The 22,403-nt window shown below is 45.0% G+C and overlaps 2 protein-coding genes across 12 annotated transcripts in view; one reads left to right on the top strand and one right to left on the bottom strand.

The window, feature by feature from the left end:
- The first annotated feature begins 585 nt into the window (after window positions 1-585).
- On the top strand, window positions 586-2,660 carry LYRM2 (LYR motif containing 2). Its single transcript, XM_034060557.1, has 3 exons — window positions 586-677; window positions 1,064-1,204; window positions 2,102-2,660. The coding sequence occupies exons 1-3, from the start codon at window positions 633-635 to the stop codon at window positions 2,180-2,182; spliced, it is 267 nt and encodes an 88-aa protein (XP_033916448.1). The 5' UTR covers window positions 586-632; the 3' UTR covers window positions 2,183-2,660.
- A 2,390-nt stretch (window positions 2,661-5,050) lies between these two features.
- ANKRD6 (ankyrin repeat domain 6) overlaps window positions 5,051-22,403 on the bottom strand; it is a 95,291-nt gene continuing 77,938 nt past the window's right edge. For 4 of the 11 annotated variants that reach the window (XM_031052693.2, XM_031052692.2, XM_031052694.2 and 1 more), the window contains 12 exons: window positions 22,112-22,210; window positions 18,929-19,027; window positions 17,827-17,925; window positions 16,030-16,128; window positions 15,714-15,791; window positions 14,827-14,931; window positions 14,451-14,591; window positions 14,099-14,296; window positions 11,314-11,466; window positions 10,075-10,188; window positions 8,419-8,761; window positions 5,051-7,331 (listed from right to left, as the gene is read on the bottom strand). In XM_031052693.2, the coding sequence (XP_030908553.1) occupies window positions 6,760-7,331; window positions 8,419-8,761; window positions 10,075-10,188; window positions 11,314-11,466; window positions 14,099-14,296; window positions 14,451-14,591; window positions 14,827-14,931; window positions 15,714-15,791; window positions 16,030-16,128; window positions 17,827-17,925; window positions 18,929-19,027; window positions 22,112-22,210 (2,100 nt within the window). In that variant the 3' untranslated portion in view covers window positions 5,051-6,759. The remainder of the gene's footprint in view (window positions 7,332-8,418; window positions 8,762-10,074; window positions 10,189-11,313; window positions 11,467-14,098; window positions 14,297-14,450; window positions 14,592-14,826; window positions 14,932-15,713; window positions 15,792-16,029; window positions 16,129-17,826; window positions 17,926-18,928; window positions 19,028-22,111; window positions 22,211-22,403) is intronic. The other 7 variants (XM_034060554.1, XM_031052691.2, XM_031052699.2 and 4 more) reach the window with 5 other exon arrangements.

Raw genomic sequence — 22,403 nt, 5'->3', positions numbered from 1 at the left:
TTCACATTGGCTTCTAGGTAGAAAAACCTCACTTGGAAGTACTGCTGTGGCTGTTCTGAGGTGCAGCAGTGACAAGACCCTGAGGATGTTTCTTTTATTCGTGTTGCTTTGCCACAGCTCATTCACAATAAGCACATTTCAGAACTGCAGACTTAACATGGGAGCTCTACCCCCATTAGCAGTTAAATGTCAGGTACCATGTTCTCTGTTTCCAAGGTGCTTTAGGTCTCTCATGACCGAGCACAAATACTTGCATGCTTTGGGAAATTTAGCTGTGGGAGTAGGTGGTTTTAGTTCATTGGATGAGTCACCAGAGTACACTTCAGAGTAGTTGTAGTCATTGGAGAAAATAGTTCAGAAACCAAAAGTTTCATTAAGATGGCAAGGATCTTGTTTCCAGTGCACGTTATGGTTTGTTGTTCCAGTTTGTTGCATATGGTTACTGGTGTCCCGGGGGCCCTGGCCTCCGTCTCGGCGTTGAGCTCTGAGGCACAAACACCCGCGGGCTCCCCCTCTGCCCACAGCGAGGAGGCCGCCAGCAGCCCGCGGCCAGCGGCAGCGGAAATGGCGGCCGGTGCGCCCCGCCCGCCGGGGGCGGGCTCGGCGGCATCGAGAGAGGCGGAGCCCCCATCATGGCCGCCAGCCGCCTGCCGCCGGGTGCGCTCAACCTGAAGCAGGTAGGAGCGGGCGGACGGCTCGGGTTCCCCCCGGCAGCCGCAGTGCTGGCAGCGCTCCCCCGCCCCCGGGTGGAGAATGGCAGCAGCGAGGTTGAGGGAGGTGACCGGTGGGTGGGAGCCGCGGGCTGGGCCGCGGAGGCGGGTGGCCGAGGGGTGAGCTGGGATCTCGCCCGTGTTGTGTGTGTGTGTGTGTGCAGCTGGCCTGAGGCACCGCAGCGTGCTTGGAATGCCCCTTCCTATGGCATTCAAGCTTCATGGACTGGGATCTTGGGCAGCACTGCGCGGTGGGGAACTTTGTGGTTCTTGAACGTCCCACAAAGTCTCCGAGGGTTCAGCTCGCAGCAGTGTCCTAGGACAGCGGATGGTCTTCCCTCTCTCCTTCCCAGTTCCTGAGGCGACAGCAGGTTCTTCAGTTATACAGGAAGATCCTAAGGGCTATTCGTGAGGTCCCTGCTGAAGCAGATCGCCGCTATTTAAAGGACTGGGCCAGGGAGGAGTTCAGGAGAAATAAAGATGCTACAGATGAGGTGAGGATCGGGAACCCTGAACCCTGACTGCCTGCCCTTGGGAATGATCAGTGTGTTGTCCTGCAGTTCGTACAAGGGTTTTTACAGGTGTCACTTCCACGCTGGTAAGAGGTGTCCTAGTACTATCTTCTCTTAAAGAACATTTATATGAAGAAGTAATTCAGCATCTCTAAATACGATCCCCTGTTGGCAGTAGTAATGTTTCTCTTAATTTCCAGATAATAATCTGGAATTAAAACCTAAAGGCCAAACAAATGCTGCTTACTCAAACCACAAATGAGGAAAACCGTATGGAGTAATACAATAACATACTCATTAATGGTCAAACTTTCTATACCTTCTTTTCATCTTAAATTTCAAGCTGAACACAATCAAATTGGGGGTTGTGTCTAGGAAGCATGTATGAAATGCAGAAACCTTCACATTTCTTGTATGTCTACTGTCCTCTGCTTTATAGTTTGATCCTTTTTCTAGCCAGGTATTGCTGGCTGGATTACACAAAGTACTACAGGACTTCTATCAAAATAACATTGAACATCCCCTTGCTATGCAAACACCTGTCCACATAATGCCTCTATGCAGTTGTCACTACTTGCCTACAAAGGCAGTAGACACAGAAGCATGAAGAAAACACTATTAGAAGTTTGAATCCAGTTCCAAACTGAGTTTTAAAGCAAAGCTGTAACCAGCCCCCAAACTCATTGTTAAATTAATTCATTTCTTCACTTGGTTTTTAACCATCTCAGTGATTATAGCATTAACTTCACACAAAAAAAAATGGATCACAATAGTGCTGGTAAGAATTGTATGTATTTTAATGTGTTAAAACCCATGCGCTTATGTAAAACCTGGGCTGTGAACAGACGTTTGGTTCAGTAGATTGCATTTTGGTTACAGGATGCCATCAGGATGATGATCACTCAAGGCAACATGCAACTTCAGGAACTTCAGAGAACACTTAAACTGGCAAAATCCTGATCTTAAGTTTGTTGACAGCTGGACTTTGATCTGATGCGAACAAGCACAGTATTTCTTCCAGAACGTGGTTACAGTAGCAGCTTTTTCTGGCAACCTGGTAATGTTTGAAGGTGGAATCTACCATGGTGGGGGTTTTATTTATTCCCCTTCCTCATCTCAGTTTGGCTACCGTCCCATGTGGAAATCACTGAGACACAAAGGATTTTAAGGGCCTGAATGGATGATGTAGCATGTGCTGTGGGAAAAGCAGAATGCACCAGGAACTACAGCAGCAGTGTTACCCCAGGGAAATGGCAAATAAATCTAAGACAGATTATTTTGTCTGTTTTCTATTGTGGCAGTTCTTAAGTGGTAACACGGTGGCAACAGCTCTTTCTTTACTGTGCCAAGGACTTTTACCAAAATTTGGGATTAAAAAAGCCCAAACATTTGGGATAAATAAATAGGCCCAAAGCAAATAAACATGATAAAACATAAAGCAAGTGTTTTCTGTGTAGTTTTTCAGTCCTAAATGAATAAAACTTAAAAGGTGAGGTCTTTATATATGAAAATGAGTGATTTTAGCCTCTGAAACAGTTATGACCAAGTTAACAGGAATTACCTTCAACTTTTAGTATTTAGGAGTCAATATAAAGAAGAATTGCAGACAGAAAATACTAACTGCAAATATTGTGGTCTGGTTTTCCAAGTGTTATGTTACTCAACTTGTAATTGTTAGCTTACACTCGTTCTCCCTGTGAATTGCAATTTATCTTCTTTTTCTAAAATGAAAAATGCCAAGGTGAGTCTGGGATTCTCTCAGCATAAAAAAGACAGACAAAAGTAGCTAGATATCTGACTATCCAGTAATCAGGTACTTACTTGCAATCCAGGTTGTGGTTTCAAGAGATAAAGGAACCTTTCCCTCCCTCACTCTATTACAATTCATTTGAGAAGCCACCTCCCCTTACCAGCGGGACAGCCTCACAGCAAGTCTGGTAAGTGCCACCATGTTGGTAATGCCACTGCTGGTATGGCCCGTCCAGGCTATAGGAGAAAAGGAAGAATGCTTCTTTCCGGAGCCAAACAGAGCGTCTTCGAAGTTACATATTTAGCTTTGCAGGAAAGGATGTGTTGCAGACCACCAGTGAGGCTGCTAAAAAGTTCAGATTTGTATAGACAGAAGCCTTTGAACTTAAGTATATCTAAATATTTTGTTGCAAAATCTAAATTTTGTTAACGTTTTCTGATAGAATACACTGAACATTAGTGTGTTGGGGCTTGATTCTTCTTCATGTTACCAGAAAATGCTGTTCAGAAAGGAATTTTGGCTAACCAAGCCATAGTCAGTGTTGGCTGTTTCTCACATGTAACTTCTCCCTTCCCCTGAGCCAGTGGTTTGATTTCTGCTCTTTAATTACGAGATTTTCCCCCGCTGCCTCACTACAGTGCTTTTCATTCACAGCCCTGAGCCTGCATTACTCCTTCAACTCCAGTTTGTATGTTTTTAAGTTGTGACCTCATAACCAGGAATAGTTCTTGACAGGGAATGCCCCATGAGTGCTGCAGCTCATGATCTCCACTGCGTTGTTGGCTTGTCAACATAAAATTGCCTGCCAGAAGGCTTTAGGTGTCTAAGTATAGTCTGCCAGGGTAAATAAATACACTCCCAAGTGTGTGCTGTGAAAAAAAGTAGATAATACAGGTATTTTGTGAAATCCTTAAGCTGCTGTAGTTTTCATAGAATCACAGGAAGGTTTGGGTTGGAAGGGACCTTACAGATCACGCTCTATCCCTGGTAGTGTTTAAGGCCAGGTTGGACAGAGCCTTAGGTGACATGGTTTAGTGTGAGGTGTCCCAGCCCATAGCAGAGGGGTTGGAACTGGATGATCTTAAGGTCCTTTCCAACCCTAATTATTCTATGATTCTATGACCATTTGGTTCCAAACTCCTTCCACTAGACAGGCTGCTTGAAGCCCCATCCAGTTTGGCTTTGAGCACTGCCAGGGATAGGGCAATCTAAATCTTCCCTCTGTCAGTTTAAAGCCATTCCCCTTTGTCCTGTCACTACATGCCTTTGTAAGAAGTCCCTCTCCAGATTTATTGTAGGCCCCCTTTAGGTACTGGAAGCTGCTCTGAGGTCTCCCTGGAGCCTTCTCCAGGCTGAACAAGCCAAATCTCAGCTTATCTGTATCAGAAGTGCTCCAGCCCTCTGATCATCTTTGTGGCTTCCTCTGGACTTGCTCCAACAGGACCACATACCTCTTGTGTTGGGAGCCTGACAGCCAGATGCAGTACTACAGGTGGGGTCTCATAAGAGCAGAATCGCCTCCCTCAACCTGGTGGTCACATTCCTTTTGATGCAACCCAGCATACAGCTGGTTCCTCCTTTTGAAGGAGGTGTGACTACAAAGGGGGGCAGAAGAAATTAGCAGAAGGTGCCTCCCTTTATTTTATAGTATGCTTGCTAGCATCAGAAAACCTCTAAAATCTACTCTGCAGGCAAGTTACTGTCTTAAATTACTGCTCCAATGGGTACGTTGGTAGTGCAGTTCATGTGTGAAGCAGATTAGGTTAAATCCATAGCCTTTCCATCTCCCTTGCACTTGTGCAAGCTCAGGAACTGTGTGCCATCATCTGCATGCTTAGCCCAGTGCCCCCAACTTCTGAAATGGTGGGTGTGTGCAGCAGCTAACAAATGGCAGTCAGCCCCTGCAGCCTCGCACAGCACAGACAGTGGAATTGGTTCCTGTGTTTCATAGCCACAAACACAAAAGCTGAGCAGCTGAAGTCCAATTTTCTGCTCCCGGTTCTGAGTCAAGTGAGGGGATTCTGCCTATTTTCTCTGGCTAGAAAACATTGCACCACAGACTTCTAAGCAACACAGACTTCTGAGCAACACTTATTTTAATTGCTTGGCAAAACATTCACTTGATCAAGATGATACAAAACTTAAATAGCATGCTTCTGCGTTCCTACAGTAGCTTAAACAAAACTGTAAACATATGGAAGTGTCTATGTTAAACTACAGAAGTCAGACCAATAAAACTAGTACTTCCATAACTGCAGATACACTTTTCTTGTCTTTATAGTGCATTAATAGGAACTTTAAAAATATTGCTATAGGATACATTTTTTTTTTGCTTTATACATCTGCTAAGACAAAAGCTTAATCACTAATTAGTCAGTGGTGTCTTCAATACTGTGAAGTACTTTGTATTGATTTTAGGGCTCCCCAGTACAGAAAGAAGAGTACCTTTCTCCTTGGCATAACAGTACTATCCTGGGTTTGAACTGGTTCTGAACAACTGTTCTGTCATGATCTGTTAACTTACATTTCTAATAGAATCTCATGAAGCCTTCTCAGAGGGACAAGGAGGAAGCCCTGAAGGGGTGCAGATGCAACAGTGCTGATCTGGAGTGTGTCAGCCTGGGCAACACTGGCCATTGTGAGTCTTGATTTTATAACAAAACACACCCATAAAAACTTTAGGGTGATGTTGAGCTCTATTTTGTGGGTCTGTTTCTGAATCCAGTCCTAAGACCTACAGATTCACCAAGGGCAGGCCTCTCTTTTTAGAGATACAAGGGAGGGGAAAAATGGAGAGAGGAACAAAGGGCAAGGTGTCTGAGAAAATCCTGACTCTGTAGAAAAAGAAACATTTACATACAAGAAGCTTTCACTTCTCTAGAGAAAAGAACTTCCTCAAGCTTCTTCAGTAGTGGAGAATTCAGCCATTTGCTGATTGAAGAAGAGATTTATATAAAAATTATACCTAGCAAATAGAACATGGTTATGGTAAAATATTTGCCATCCCTAAACAACTTCTCTGTCAGATAACTGAATTATGGCCCCACCAACTGCGTAACCACAAGGAGCTTTGCAAGCAGGACTCCATAAAAAAAGGACAAATCTAACTTAGCTTCTGTTTTAATAATGTAAAATCAAGAGCAAAGCAAAGTGGCAACAGAAGCCTCTGTACCTAATGTGATGTATCTCCCTCAGTGGGAGGCTGGCCTCTCCCAGCTGGAAGCCTGCATCTCTCACCTATGTGGGCTTGTAATTGGACTTGGTTCTGTAGCTTCTCTCCCCTGACTAGAGAGAGGCTGTGGGGAGTATCTAAAATAGTATCAATAGCCCTTCATCACTAATGAGTTCTGTCAAAAGCTCTCAAACACCCTGGATTCATTTCAGTATTGGTATTACCACATATTTACATGCAGCCTCCAGTGGAACCCTCTAGCCACACATGACCTATGTGGAAATAAGGACATTCCCTTTTCACAAAGCAGTTTTGGTTTCTAATGCAGTTTGTGTTCAAGCAGCACCTGAAAATTGAGAGTGCAATATTTAGCAGATTCTTGGAACTAACGAAGAAAGGAACTAATGTGCAGCATCTCATTGTCATCAGTACAGTCTGCATATGAATTCTCAGTTCTAGAGAACTAACTCCAAAGTCAGTTCCTACTCCTGAAAAAAAGGATTTTGTTTGGATGTAACAGGCACTACAAATACATATATACACCAGTATTCCAGATTACCATATGGCAGGTTCCAAAATGGGTCCTGTTGCTTGCCTTTACCTGCTTGGTAGATGCTAGCTCTCTTTCTGCACCTTAGTCCTTAATTTGCTGAGCTCCTCTTCTAAGCTTTTAATGTGCTCCTTGAGTGCAGCTTTGTCTTGCTGCGCTTTCTGGTTAGCTTGGCACCGGGCTTCTTCTATCTTCCGTTCATACCACTTCTCCATCTGCGTGGAAACGGCCTCAAAGAAGTACTGCGTTATCTCCAGGGCCTGAGAGGTGTCTCTGAGCGCAGGGGCAGCTGGCTGTCCCGCAGGCAGGCCAGAGGGCTGCTGCTCTTGGCTCAGATGTGCCCCCGTGTGGTGCACAGCTTTGTGCCTCGACTGCCCACTTTTGCTGGACTTCTTTGTCTGCGTTCCTTTGTCAATGAAGTAGCCACTCTGTGGTTCAGTCTTTGCAGGTTCAGTCAAGGGCTGCAAAGCAGCCTGAACCTTAACGTGTCTTAATTTAGAGCCCAAAAGCTCGGACGAGGGCAGCTCCTGCTGGAGCCTGTGGAACGTGCTGGCACTCCCAGCTTTGTCCTTTGGCCTGACATCTTGAGCAGGGGCAGAAGAAACTGGTCCGCCAGTGATTAACTGTTGCTCTGTACCTACAGAATAAAATAAATACATAGATATTTAGGAAAGCTCTGGGCATTTATTCTGGTATCCAGAAATCCTCGCTGTTTGATGCATGATGCGGTTTCCCATGGACCGTGCTGTGTGTACACTGTAGAGGCTTACCTACCTTATCACATCTTCACAGTCAGGTGATACAATAAAGAGCCATTAGAAGAGAAAAGCTGGCTCAGGCAGAGCACTGCATTGCAGCTGGGGGACTACAGACTGACAGCAATCAAAGGACTCCATGAGAAGAACGTGTAACAAAGACGTATATTCCTGAAGTAGCATATATCTTCTGATATTCATGAACTCCCTGTTCCTACAAAACTCAAAGCCCCACTAATTTTGCAAAGGTAACACATTTTGATGCTTCTGAACTGTTCTGCATCTCTAGTCTGATGGGGTATTCATGCCCATGTCTGTTCACTTTGCATATTGTTGGGGGGGGCATGTACAATGTATTTTACAGAAGCCAAGGGCTTTGATAGCATTCTCCTTGGCTGTGGAGATCCAGCCACTCTCCCCTTCTACTTTTTACCTCAAAAGCTTCCCTGGCCAAGCACAGAGAGGTGGCTTGAAATGCTGATCATTGACTGGGCTGATATGTTCTCAGCTATTTTTGTCCTTGTCAAAGGAACTAAGAATTAAGTAGACTTTGGTTCAAGGGAAATGAGCATTTTAGGTTCACATCGTTGCACCCTGTTGATACAGGTTCCGTGCATCTGAAAGGCATTAAATACACTTCCTTCAGGAGACTGGATAATCTGCACAACTTCCCACCAGAAAACAGGGTAGGAGCAATTCTGACTGGGAAGCTGGAGGAATTTCAGATAACAGAATTATTCAGAGCACCAAAGAACTTGGCTTCAAAGACACAGTGACATGGAAGCATCAGGAAGAGTCAGTGAAGAGAACTGTGTCTTAAAATATTCCCAGCGGCTGCCTTGGAGTGTATTCTAACCCCAAGACATATGGGATGGGGAAAGCACACAGCCAGAATTAATGTCTGTGGTATTAATACAAGTATCCTTCAGCTGATGAGCTCGCCTTTGAATCAGTATGACATCTAAGTACCTGATAATGTTGTACCCGACGCACCATCCTGTTGAATGCAAAACTGTTGGCCAAAGTTCTGTTCTGGAATCTGGCCTCTGCTCCTTCCCCCATCTTCCGGAAGGCTATTTGGAAGCGTGATATAGGAATGCTGGTGGGAGTCCTCTGACTGCAGCACAGGCTGGTTGGCTTTACAGTCCTTGGCACTGTGGGGATTGTTCTCAGTATCCAGGGTTTCAGTGAGAGACTCACAAGTGGACAAAGTTGATTTTGGTCTTGACGACCTGGAATCTCCAGACAGCTTGAGCTCCAGATTCTGAATCTTCAACATGCACCAAGTCTTCAGCTCATCAACCAAGGAAATCTATGAGAAGGAGACTGTAATTAGATGATCCTGTGATTAGATCCAACAGTTCCTGGGCTGCTGAGGACATGTGGCAAGGACAAAGAAAAGTAAGCTGAGTGTCTGTGGGCTCAGATTCCCTATACAGATGCATGCGCTGCCTCTGGGAAGGACTGCAAATCAGAAAAGATGAAGAACTAGGCATTAGTGAATTAAAGTCAACCTCCTCAGCTACCACCTCTTAGATTTGAATGTGCTACTTCCAACACAACACTAAGTCCTCTGATCAGGGATGACTGTTTAATTATACAGTCAATGGTACTTTCTAAGGAACATCACGTGTGGTCAAAGCTGACATTTTTTAAAGAGTGGAATTCAAATTAGACACTCCTGGGACACCACTTTATACCACTGCCAACCCCTGCTGGTGGTAAAGATGAGTCCCACACTAAATGATAAATTGCTAACAGCTTTCAAAGTACAAAGGTGCTTAGTAAGTGTCAGATGCAGAGGCATTTGCCACTCAGCATTTAAATTATGAGTAGCTCTTTTACCCTCTCGCTCATATGACATCATAAATTTAGGTCTGGCCCTTCTCTACACATGGACATGTACTGAAGCCCAGCTCAAGTTTTTCCGGTAATTTCAATTAGAGCAAACAGGGCATGAACACACATTTCTTAGCATGTTTTAATGGTGAGTTTTTTGCAGAAGCTAGAAGGGCAAGAGCTGGATCCTACAGGAACAGCTAATTCTTGTCATGCTGGTTAAACAAGCACATGAACAGAACTTGCCTATTGGCAGTAACATACAGCTTGGAGATGGTGCAGTGTTGCCAAAGTCAGAGAGAAGGACTGCAGCCTTTTAATACCCAGGGAAAAAAAGATCAGTGAAGAAGGGACAGATTCAGGCACAACCATGTAGTTGTTAAAAGGAACAATGCAGGTCTTGGTCTTGTTACCATCTGCAGGTGTTCCTACGGACATCCTTTAATGAAGCTAAAGCTGAAAGCACAACTGTTAGAGAATTTTTAGTAGGAATTTTTGCAAAGTACTTTGTTAGGAAACAAGAACATTTTGTTACAGATCCTGTATTTCAGAACCACCAAATTAAATCATGACAGACAGACTGGATTTCACGCTCTCCATTTCTAATGCAAAAGCTTTATAAAGTTGGTTTAGACATTAAGGTGGTGGTATCAGGGAATAATTCGGTCTTTGAAACGATTTTGTTTCTTTTTGCAGAGAAGTCTCTGATACTCCCTTTGCCTGCTGGAGAGAAATTCTTGAGCTGATCCATCTGGGCTAATAGAGTGTAGCTGGTTCAACCCCTACCTGCCGTTTCTCCCCCTCTTTCTTTTCCAGCTCAGTGTGCTGCTGCAGGCGGTGAAGGCACTCTGTTCTTTCTGCGGAGAGCCGCTCAGCCATGAGCTTGTCTAAAACACGGAGCTGGGGTGGGGGGAAACACACCGTAACTTAGCTGAGATGATCATGTTAAAAACCAAACAACCCTCCCCCTACCTGTGAACCTTGTAAGTCAAAGTACTGTCTTTCAGTGTTCATTTCTAGGGCTGCTGCCAACAAGAATGAGATGTAGCTTGCAAAAAGGTTAGAATCATAGAATAGTTAGGGTTGGAAAGGACCTTAAGACCATCTAGTTCCAACCCCCCTGCCATGGGCAGGGACACCTCACACTAATGCATGCCACGCAAGGCTTCGTCCAACCTGGCCTTGCACACTGCCAGGGAGGGAGCATTCACAACCTCCCTAGGCAACCCACTGCAGTGCCTCACCAGCCTAACAGGAAAGAATTTCTTCCTTACACCAAATCTAAATCTCCCCTGTTTTAAGTTTCAACCCATTACCCCTTGTCCTATCACTATAGTCCCTAATGAAGAGTCCCTTCCCAGCATCCCTACAGGCCCCCTTCAGATACTGGAAGGCTGCTATGAGGTCTCCATGCAGCCTTCTCTTCTCCAGGCTGAACAACCCCAACTTTCTCAGCCTGTCTTCCTATGCGAGGTGCTCCAGTCCCCTGATCATCCTCATGGCCCTCCTCTGGACTTGTTCCAACAGTTCCATGTCCTTTTTATGTTGAGGACACCAGAACTGCACACAGTACTCCAGGTGAGGTCTCATGAGAGCAAAGTAGAGGGATAGGGTTCAATCACAGAATTAGTGATGGATAACAACTGCATTAAAACCAATAAATAATTTAGAGGATCTTGAATCTCAGCGCAAGCAGAAATCAGCAAGAGGGATTTTTACAACTACAAACTGATGAGCTGTAGGACTGCCTTCCATCTTTAAATTTCCCTCTTACAGCCTTAAACAGTTTAGATTTATTGTCTAAAAGTACCAGAAGCCACTTTACACATTAAATGTGGGTTTTGCAAGACTATAGTTTTCAACATTAGATCCCTGTGGAATATCACAGTTCCCTGACTAGCGTATTACATTTCAAGTTCATTTTGCCACACAAGAAGCAATAAATGAATCATGACAATGAAAACGTTCATTAAGCTTAGGATATGTTTTCATATGGGCAAGCAGACCTCCAGGTCATAATCTTACTTGATGTTGAGTTTTGGTTTCCATCTGGCCCAGCTTAATATTCATCTTATCTTGTACTGTCCCAAATTCAGCTTTTATCTCTTCCACTGTTGCCTCCAGTCGATTCTCCAGTTTATTTATCAGGGGCTCACAACGACATCCATTTATCGGTGCCTGAAAAGAGTCATACATCAAGTTGCTACATCCCACTGTCCTCTTCGTGCACTTGGAACATTATCACAGCCCCCCCAATCCAGTCATGGGCTCTTCAGTACCATGTACTGTATCTCAAACTCCTCGTAACATCTTACAGTAGCTCAGCAAACAGGCTATTAGTGGGAAAAGCACAGACTAGAAAAGGCTTGATCTGATTTATATGGACACAGCCTAACACACAGCAGTGTTGATTTTGCTGGGGCTACAAGCAGCAATGAGCTCCGCTCACATATGCCACAGTACTGTGCGCTATGTAACATTACATGCTACAGTTCTGAATTGTAAAAAAAAAAAGGTTTTGTGAACATGTGTGGTTTTGTGTGCATTTGTTTTCTGAGCTAATGACAATAATGTGCTCTTTCTGTTTGTTTTGGTGCTGTGTGGCTGCTCCTGCCTGCCTTCACCCCACTGACATTCAGCTGACCCTTGCCTGCTGTTCACACCACTGCCTTTGGCTCACTTGTCCCAAGTCCCAAAGCACTTCTGCAAGGGGAGCTGCATGACCATGTTTAAATCTCTTGGGGAGATGGTCTCAAAAGGCTCCCTTACGCAAGGGCAGTTGATTCTCTTTGGCTTCCTCTGCAGTCTGAAGGCTGGAATCTGCTCCTCCAGGAGGCAAGACAGGAGCCCAAAGTGGCTGTTCTGAATCTGCCTACAGAGGAGCCTCCTTCCCTCTCTCCTCTGGCCCTGTGTCCTGGGTTCAGCAGTAGCAGTCATTTTTTCTCCTTCTTAGCAGCGCTGTGTTTTTGACTTTCAGTCTGGGAACAGCCCTGATAACACTGATGGTTTTAGTTACTGCTCAAATGTTTAGTCTGACCAAGGACTTTCTGAGTCTCATGCTCTGCCAGGGAGGAGGGGAAGTAGGGAGGAAGCAGAGACAGAACGCCTGACCCAAACTAACCTAAGAGGTATTCCATACCACAGCATGTCATGCCCAGTATATAAACTGGGAGTAGTTACTCGGAAGGGCTGTCTAACTTCTCAGTCAGGCTGGGTATTGACAGGTGGTATCGTATTCTCTCCCTTGTTTTTTCCCTTACCATTATTATTATTGGTGGTAGCAGCAGTGATTTGTGTTATACCTTAGCTACTGGGCTGTTCTTATCTCAAGCCCATGGGAGTTACATTCTTTGGATTCTCCTCCCCATCCCTCTGGGAGCGGGGGAAGGGGGAGAAAGGGGAGGGGAGAGTGAACGAGGGGGCTGTGTGGGTTACTGACTGCACTTAAACCACGACACCCTGCAGTACTGTTTCACCAACTGGGGGTTATTCCCTTGGCAGGGGAAGGTGATTGGTTTGCTGAGTACTAAAGCAAGCTTCAGGAATATAGGTACCCAAGAAAATCTGCTCTTCAGGGCCTGAGGGCATCAAAGACGACAGATGAGAGAGCTGTGTCATGTATTTCAGAAAACACTATGTAAGGGTGTCTAGCTCTATTAAGCAAATCTTTGTGAATTGATTACATTTGCACACAAATCCTATCTGCTCTCTGCACCTTTCTTTCTGCTCCCCAAGTCCCTTCTACCAGCACATCTCCTACTATCAGATCCCAGGGGCAGGGAAATACTCCTTTCAACATATGAAAGCTCCTGGTGGAGGAGCTTTCATTACCTCTTTTAGGACATATATTTCATATTCTCTCTCAGGATAATCCTAGTGCCTGTCTAGAAATTTTCCAAGCATTACACAGGGAGATGGAGATGGTAAAACCTCTTGAAGTCTGCCTTGAGATAACTTGTCTCTGATTATTTTTAACTACAGCAAGGGATGGAGGAGAGCTGGATGATGGCTCTAAGAAGCTAAGGAAATGGAAGGATTGACGTCCCAGAGGTACAGGAGGGCAAGCCTTGGGTGATATGGTTTAGTGTGAGGTGTCCCTGCCCATGGCAGGGGGGTTGGAACTAGGTGATCTTGAGGTCCTTTCCAACCCTAACTATTCTATGATTCTATGATTAAGAACACAACAATATGGACATTTACAGTGTCCACGGGGAATTTGCTGGTTTCATGCCTTTTTTTAAAATAAATGTGTACTGTTAAATACTTGCATAATAAAATGACTGTCAGGCTCTAAGCTGGAATAGATGCCCAGGAGCTGGTAACTCCAGATTTATTTGTGAATCAATTTCTGTATAGCTCCTGCCTCCAGTAATCCTAGAATAACTAAAGATGCATTGCAATACACAGAAAGAAAAGTGCTTAAGCTCTTGGTTTAGTGAGCTTCAGTGCTCACCCACTGCTCTCAGTTACTCTCCTTAGAAAAGGCCTTGCAAATCTCAACATTTCAAAGTCTATCATCAAAGTTTCAATGTTGTTTGCAATCACCAGTCACACTAATCTCCAAAAAGGAAATACTCTGTAGATCAAAACTATTGAAGTATGTCTTCTTTGACACGCACTAACCCAGACTGTTGCTTATCAGACGTCAGGCCAAAATGCTGCTGAAGCCCAAACAATGAAAACAAACCTACAGTCATGATTCTGTACCCCCCAGAGTGCAGTTAGTTGAGCGCATTCTCTATCTGTTAGCTACCCGTGTTGCGAGAGCTGCTCCCTGTGTCCCGCTCCAGCAGGGTGGTGTCCTGCTCACCTGCATCACCTTCCCATCCTTCCCTCGGTAGAGCGTGTAGAGCTGGTAGGCTCGGACCTCGTGGGGAGGGGGTGGAGAGAAGCAGTGATGTTTACTTCTGCGCTTTGGCACGTTTTGCTGGGCCCGAGGGAGTGTCTGCTGATCAGCTGGGGAGATGGGGTCTGAGAGTGCCGAGATCTGCAGTAAACACATACAACGCTTGCCCCATTTATGAGCCCCCTGGTGGGAACAGGGTAAACCCACCATGACAGTTACACAATCTATTTCTGTCTGAAGACTACCAACACACTGAAAAATGGAACTATTGCTCAACAATTATCCCTTTCCTCTGCTGTTTTAAACCTACTCATACCTTTTCCTTTGGCTTTTTCTTTTTACTCTTTTTCCCTTTGGGATCTGGTGAGGTTGACCGGGGTTCATCCTTCAGATCACTCTTCTTCTGTGGTGGCTGGTCACTGCTCGGTGTGTCATCAGCAGCTGAGATGCTACCCTGCTTGAAGGGACAGGGAGTTCAGAGAGTTTGCAGAGATGGAGAAAAGGTGCCTTTTCTTCAGTTGCCCAGGTTTAAGCTGCTCTGCACACATGAGTGGGCAACCCTTTAGCAGCACAGCACCACAGACTGCCTCATGCAGTGGTCATGCACAAGTGATGGCTCCAAGGAGCTTTGGTTCTGATGGGATTTACAATCCCCCCTCACAGGAGATGCAGTTGGTAATGTAGGGCTGTACCTTGCTCTGTACCACTTCATCACGTGGTACTGACTGAGCTCGCCTTTCCTCCTTCAGTCGCTCTCTCTTCTTCCTCAGGCTTCTTCCACGGTTAAAGCGTGAGACCTGAAGAGAGACCACACTGTTACTCAGTGATGTCATGCTCTTTCTTACCACAGAAGCCAAGTAATAGAGTAATATCCTTTTCACCTCTGTCTGAAAGGCAAAGGATAGAGGAGAATGTGTGGCCAGATGGACACTGATGGGCCAAGCACCATGGGTGCCAACAGCTGTGAAAACACACCACCACTAAGGCAAGTGTATAAGGACACTGCAATTCCCTGGAAAGGTAAGCACTTCCTATGTTCTCCAGCTGGTTGCCAAGCCGAGCCCAGCCCTTCTCACTCAGAGGTAACAAGGAGCAGGGCAGCAACCACACTTTGTCTCATACCAGAATAGAGAGCCCTACCATGTGCCTTCTGACCCGAAGAGCACTGCAGCATTTCACATGCAGCAGCAGAGTACAGACAGGACATTTTGTCCCCATTTCAAAGTATCTTCCAGTGCGACAAGAATGAGAGTTGCCTGAAACAGGCAGCAGAGCAACACAACCCAGGAACTTTTGGGTACAGGGCAGCTTTCTAACCCCTGGGCCACAATGGCAAACAAGTGCCTCTGGCTGCTCCATCCTCTGCCAGTCAGGCCAGTGGGACCTCTGACAGCGCTTAATGCTGTGGAGGCTTAATTTGCACTGTGCCTGGGGGCTGAAAGGCTCCACATCAACAGACGTGAGGCCATGTCAGCAGAAACACAGGCACCTTTCACAGCAGAAGAGGATGTGACCTCTCAAGGTTAACTGGATTCAGCTTCAAGTGTCTGTGTGTAGTGGGGAAAGATCTGTAACGTACCTGTGATGCTTTCGTGAGGAGGAGCGCAACCTCAGGGTTATTGTGCTGTCTGGCAACCTCTAGAGGGGTCTGACCTGCCTGAGAGGAAAAAGAAAATGGCATTTCCTTCCAAACAGAAGCCACTAGAAAGTGTGGGATTTCTCCACCCAGTGTTAGTACATGCTCTGTGCACAAGAGTGAAGTTAACTAACTGCTTTCATTTACCCCAATTTAATTCAGCTCTAACCCCCAAATTACTTTCTACCAGCACTACAAAGAGTGTTGAAGGGAGTCTGCATTAATATAAATTACCAACAAAACTCCATGTGCTGCTTACATTGTTGACAACGGATGCGTCAGCCCCTGCCTCCAGCAACAGCTTAACCACCTTCCTGTGATTGAGAGCAGCAGCTACATGAAGCGCAGTGTCCCCTGCCTGCAAGTCAGAAAGCAAAGAACGATGGTGTAACACACATCCTTGGGCCTCACCCTGCAGAAATCACAGGCTCAGAGCTCAACCTGCACTCACTGAGCTTAAATAAGGCCTGTTCAGTAAGAAAAATAGAATTAGGAGGAAGGGGACAGGAGGGGGCAGAAACTACTTCAGCCTGGTTTTGAGAAACACAGCCAAGGCACTGGTGATCTGGTTTAACTGAAACAAGTGATACACAATGCAGCTGGGAGGCAGCCCAGCTCTACCGCCAGCAAATGGATACGACATCAGAGGGCAGAACCGGTTTTCCCACCACATCCTTCTCTTTTTTCCGAGTTTGATTATTTGGTGCACAGATGGTCAACTATCACATTACTCAAACATAGCCAGGCAGGTACAAGCAGCACAGTGGCTGGTGTTCCCTTCCGGAGATTCCTCAAAAAAAACAGGGTTTGGATGAAAGCCAGGAGGCAATCCAGGTCCTGCATAACACACTGCCCTGCCCTTGTCCCAGTGCAGACAGGTGAAGACAGTTGTGATCAGATTTGGGCACTGCTAACACAGCCAGCAGCTGTTCAAAGGAGACAGGACACGTGTATGTAATGCCCTCCTGTCCCCTCAGCCTTGCATTCTGCCTTCAGAAAATTAGATCTCCTTGAGCCCAGTGGATATCTGCTGCTTGTTGCTAACCTGGGTGAGGTGTATTCATAAATAAAATCATTATAAATGCAAATATGGAACAACTTTGGGTAGTGCTGGGGAATGAAGGGAAGGGTGTCTCTCTGGGCCACGTTCACACCAGTTAATCTTAATATTCAGTGGCTCATTTTGCAAGTTTAAAGACTCATTTCCAAATAAAATTACACAGTAAATTTTACATACTGAAACCCTTTTTGTTTGGTGTTATAGCTCATATCTGAGAAACAAGATGAAATGTACACATCAGAAAACATCTTTATGATCCTCAACCACACATAGAAAGTTTCCCAGGAGCATGAGACGATGTGGTTAAGCACCACATAAGCTATTTAGCAGATTTAATACATCTTAATGTACTAAATCCATTCCCTTCTACCACACAATTAGACTATGCTATAGGTATAAAATCAATTACTTCTCTATAAAACAACTATGGATGATTAATCCTAGGTTAGACTGACCATTACTTTGAATTTAAAGCATATTTTTTCTTCACTTTTATGTTATTTCAATTCCCCCCACTGCAAAATGCAGCAAAAAAAAATTTCAGAGGAATTTGCACTTTTGTAGTATCTGAATGTTGGTGAGTTCTGCTTCACAATGTCTCTGTAATGGCCACAGGATCATTAAATCCTAGTTACAGAGGAGAAAATGGGCCCCCATAAAACAACCGAGTCTCTTGCCCAGTTCCATTCTGAGCAGAACTGATAAGGCCAAAGTGCGCCACCTCCTAACCTCATGCCACTACTGTCCCTGACTCCCTTCCTATACCAACATACGATTGCAGAACCTCATAAATAGGGAATGCTTTAAAGAAATGATGCAAATGTGATGGCAAAATAATAAACCACTTATATGCTATTACTTTAAGGCTGTTCTTAAAAGCATTTGGCAGTACAGTGAAACACAGAGTGAAGCGGGATCACTTGGGTAGGAATCCCTCTTCCCAACAACTAGCCATATGCACAGGGCACAAAGTCACAATGAGGTTCATGCACTGACCTGATTCTTTTCATGGACAGAACAGAAAGCACTGAGCAGCACCCTAATGATGGGCAAGTGATTATAACGAGCAGCCACATGCAGACAGGTATCTCCTGCCTGCAAACAGAAACAAAGCTCTGAGCATGTAATCGCAGTAGTAAAGCTTGCACTTGTCACAGTGTTCAAGGATGAAACAATCCCATTAAACCAGAGAGCAGCAAGTGCCACACACCTCCACTGAGCAGCAATGCTGTCTCCTCTGCAGTACAAACCTGCTATCATGGGGGGAGGGGGGACTGGTTTAGCAAGAGCTGGGGCCAGGCAAGCTGGGGGTACAAATTCTTTAACCACTGGTGGGAAATACTGGCATCACAAAATGCTGCCTTCCTGCACTACAAAACCTGATCTACATTTGTACATTAAATCTGTTCTTCTGAGCCACAAACCAATGTGATCTGGACACCCAATGGCGCTGCACGTAATGAATAAATATGGGAGCAGGGGACAGAGCAGCATCCCCAGGAGGGGTGGCACATATACAGGTGGCACTGGGAGCAGAGCCCCATGGGTTTCACTTTGTGCCTCTGCCCACCTTACTGTCGAGCAAGGACAAAAACATCTGGCTTCCTTCTCATTATAAAATAGGAGGAAAGCTGTCTGAAACTGAAGTGACCTTCTATCTACCTCATTTGGCAGATCAACACACAGTACACACGATCTGTCTCAATGGGGACAGGTCTGAGGACTTTAACAAGTCTGGCATAAAAACCCTTTTAAGTCTTCCATCTTTCTGAAAGAAGAATAAATGCACAACAGTGTATGGATCAGGCCATCAGGACCTCAAAAAGCAGCAAAGGACCAGCTGTCTCAGTCTCCACAACAGCAAAACCCCCTATGACTCCTTCCATCCCCACTCAAGAGATGGATACAAGTAGTGCATTGCTCAGGCCTGTGAGAACCATTCCTGCACAGGATGTATAAAATGGTTTGTTAGTGGGTTTTTTCAACAGCATTTATAGCAAAAACCACAGCTGAAAGTATTTCTGAGTATTCCTGAAAGTTAAAGTAACAGCTAAAACAAAGGCATACAAAAAATGAGCACGTTCTTTTCAAAACTCACATTGTTTTTGAGGTCTGCTCGAGATCCTCCAAGTAATAAAACACGAGTGCTCTGGGAATGGCTGTTCTGGCAAGCCAGGTGAAGAGGGGTGTTACCTGCCTTAGAGAAACACAGGAAAATATCAAAGTTGTGGTTAGAAATTGGACACGAGCATTAAAAACTAAAACTTCACAGCCCTTCCCACAGGAAGATCCCCCAGGAACAGGATAATGTTGCTGTTATTTTCCCAAAGATATGAACTGAATGAACCTGGAGACAGAAATACCCTCTTCATCCTGTGAATTATTCATCTGGGATATAGTAAAGGCAGTCTCCAGGGGGTCTCACAGGTCAGGATGCAGATTTTGGGCTACAGGGAAGCTCCAATGTCCAGAAAGCACACCAGTCTCCAGCCAGCATGAGAAGGAGGGAAAAAAACCCATCCAAACCCCAGAGAACTGCACACTTAAGACTCCTGAAAGGAGCAAACATGCAGCTTTTACGGACAGAAATGAAAGAAGAGGTTGCTTGTCTATTGTCTTTCTAGCACTGTGAAGCATTTTCTCAGTGTGACAAGTTTTTCTGGCAGCGTTTGGCTTTTGTTGGCTTGAAATTGCTTGCGATTTTCTGCTCCTGGGAGCTAGAAAAGAAATCAGCTCAGGTGAATAGTTTTCCCATGCTTACTAGGCTGCCTGTTCACCTTGATTATGTCCTTTAACTTGTTCCCCATGCTTTCAAGACACAGATCAAAGCTGCAGGGTTTGAATTACAAACAGCCAATTCTTAGATGTGCTCTTAGGTCTTCAGTTCCACATTGCAGACTGTTTCTTTAAGCTGTGGCAGACATGAACATTTTCTTTCTCAGCTAAATTGCATTTAAGTGTCATTTTTTTCCCTCCTGGGTTTATTGCCTCTGCAATGCCTTTATCATGTAGTGTTTGGAAGGTCAGCCCTGGAGGGAAAGCAGAAAGATCCTGTACAGTAGCTGAGGGGCAAGGAGCTCTAAGCTGTGAGAACTCATGCTTCTGGTGCCTGGGGACAGGGCTCACAGAACAGGCTCTCCTCAGCTTCCTTGAGAGGGAGAGTGGAACCAAGTTGTACCAGTCTGAAGGTCCTCATTGGTCTACTGAATTTTCACTAGAACATGTGGACTGATGGAGGATCTACAAAGAAGGCTACCACTGATCTAACAGGATGACCTACCACAGCAGAAGAGTTTTTATTAAGCCAACTTGACTGAAAGTAAACTGCATCTCCAGGGTGACTGCTGTGCAGGAGGAATACAGCTACCCAGGTATGTTCCCCATGCATTGTCTCTTCTTCAAATGCCTCCCTGAAATGCTTTTAAAACTTGCCTTTAAAATCCTAGGTGTTCTGTAAGGCCTCTGCATTTTACGTCAAGGCAGAGGCCAGCCAGGCAATTAAAGATGGGAGTCATCTTCAATTGCATCGCTCCTACATACACTGTGGTCAAGGTACAGAATGTACTCTCAAATCCCTCCCACCTTCTGCTGCTTAGCAGTGTTTGACAAGTCTAGCATCCTGTATCTGTCCCATCCAGCCAAAAACAGCATGATGCTCAGGTTTAAGTCAAGAGCCTGCGTATAGGGTGATCCTGCCTATGGCACTCAGCCCTGGTGTCTGAAAGATTTTGTGTAGTCATCAGTAACATAAGAATTTGAGAGACCAGAGATCAGGGATTAGACAGAGTAAAGCTCTTCATCTGCCTTGAAATCAAAAGGGGTAGAAGTATGAGCATGTGTGCAAGCATGCACGATTCCCGCATTTTTTCAGCAGCTCCTGAGAAAAGATTCTGTCCATTAAAAAACACCCAAACAGTGAAATGAAAGGGAGAGGATGTCTTACCCTGTGGGTGAGACATCAAAGACCAGCACAGGAGATGGCCATGCAGTGTTAGTCTGCCAGTCATACTTCAGACATCAACCCTGCTGAGCTATTCTGTGCATGTGCTTTCCAAGACATGTTGTCTCCAGCTAAATCTTCTGCTAGCCGGAAGCACCCAAGCATGCCCAATAACCAGACCTGCATCTTAAACCCCCACTTTGCAGAGACATGTACATATACACATAGACAAGGGTACCGAGAAATGGGAGTATAATGGTTCACAGTCAAGCATAAGAAGCTCCTGAAGTACCTTTGATACAAATCTAGGTGAACATTACCACAAAAACGATTCCACAAAGAAAAATTGAAGTTGGAACAATATAAAAGAAGGAATACATATAAAACAGTATCAAAGATCACGTAATTATGGACCACAGAGTGACCACGATTGTACATATACATGTGCACATACAGAAACACTATGCCCAGGCAACGTGCCTTTTTACTCAGAATCTTATTTGGCCAGCTGTCTCCTTTCTTCACTAGCACCTCTCAGCTGTTGTTTTAGGGACACATTTACCAAGTCATGCTCAGAGTTCTCATAAAGCCAGCCCAAAGCCCTCTCACCTGCAATGAAGGACACAGTGCCAACCATGCAATCTGACTGGCCTGCTGGCACAGTCGTCCAAACGCCAGCTCAGCTGACACCACAGGCTGCTAGTGCCATTTCTATTAATCTCTGAATTACTGAATTGAAGTCTCCACAGGTTTTACAATTAGAGTGGAACTAAAGCCCCTTGGCTTTGTCCCTCTTTCCTCTAAACTGCTCTCAAGGTATCATGCATACTAAAAGGAACATAATACAGGTTCACTAGAGGATTTTGGTAAGAGTCTACACTATTAGATTAGGAAGAACCTTCTAACAAAAGATACACTACTTTTTCCTCTATGTGGCTTACGTTCCTTTGGCTGTTTGATTTCCAAAAAACGTACTGGATTTTGAAAGCCATTTTCCTATTAGGACAATTAATTTTCATTGTAAATCACACCAAGCACAATGACTATGCTTGGTATAAATTAGAGCACCATGGAGATTTCCACAGGAATTGCAGCATTCCTTAGCTGCAATTAATGTATCATTCAATGTGCTATTGAGCTCCCCCTGCATCAGCTGTCAAAACATGAATTCCCCAGTGCCGGTGGAGGAACCATCCAGGCGTAATAAATGCAAAAAAAGAAGAAAAAGAATCCCACTCAGTAGGTCCCCACCTACTGAGAGATGCCATGGCCACGCATTGCCAGGGCTGAGCATCAGCCACCGTACACTAGAACTGAAAGGTCCTCCCGCATGGGTCTCACCTTGTTCTTGGCAAGAACGTTGGCTCCTGCTTTAACGAGCACTTTGGCAGACTGACTGAATCCATGCCAACAAGCTTCGTGAAGAGCAGTGTTCCCATCCTGCAGAGCACACACACAAGGAGAAAGTTAGCATCCTGTGTCCACCACATGCAGAGTAACGTTACATTTAGAGCGCAGCAGCTGCACAGCCCACTGCTCTCTTTCCAAATAAAACCATTCTCCTTTCGTACCAGTTTATTTTCTATTTTATTTTTACAAGAGGGTAAAAATATTATTTCTTTCATTTGGATCT

Source organism: Melopsittacus undulatus, chromosome 3 (genome assembly GCF_012275295.1).
Source record: "Melopsittacus undulatus isolate bMelUnd1 chromosome 3, bMelUnd1.mat.Z, whole genome shotgun sequence".
Lineage (NCBI taxonomy): Eukaryota > Metazoa > Chordata > Aves > Psittaciformes > Psittaculidae > Melopsittacus > Melopsittacus undulatus.
This window is presented reverse-complemented; position numbering and strand designations above follow the sequence as displayed.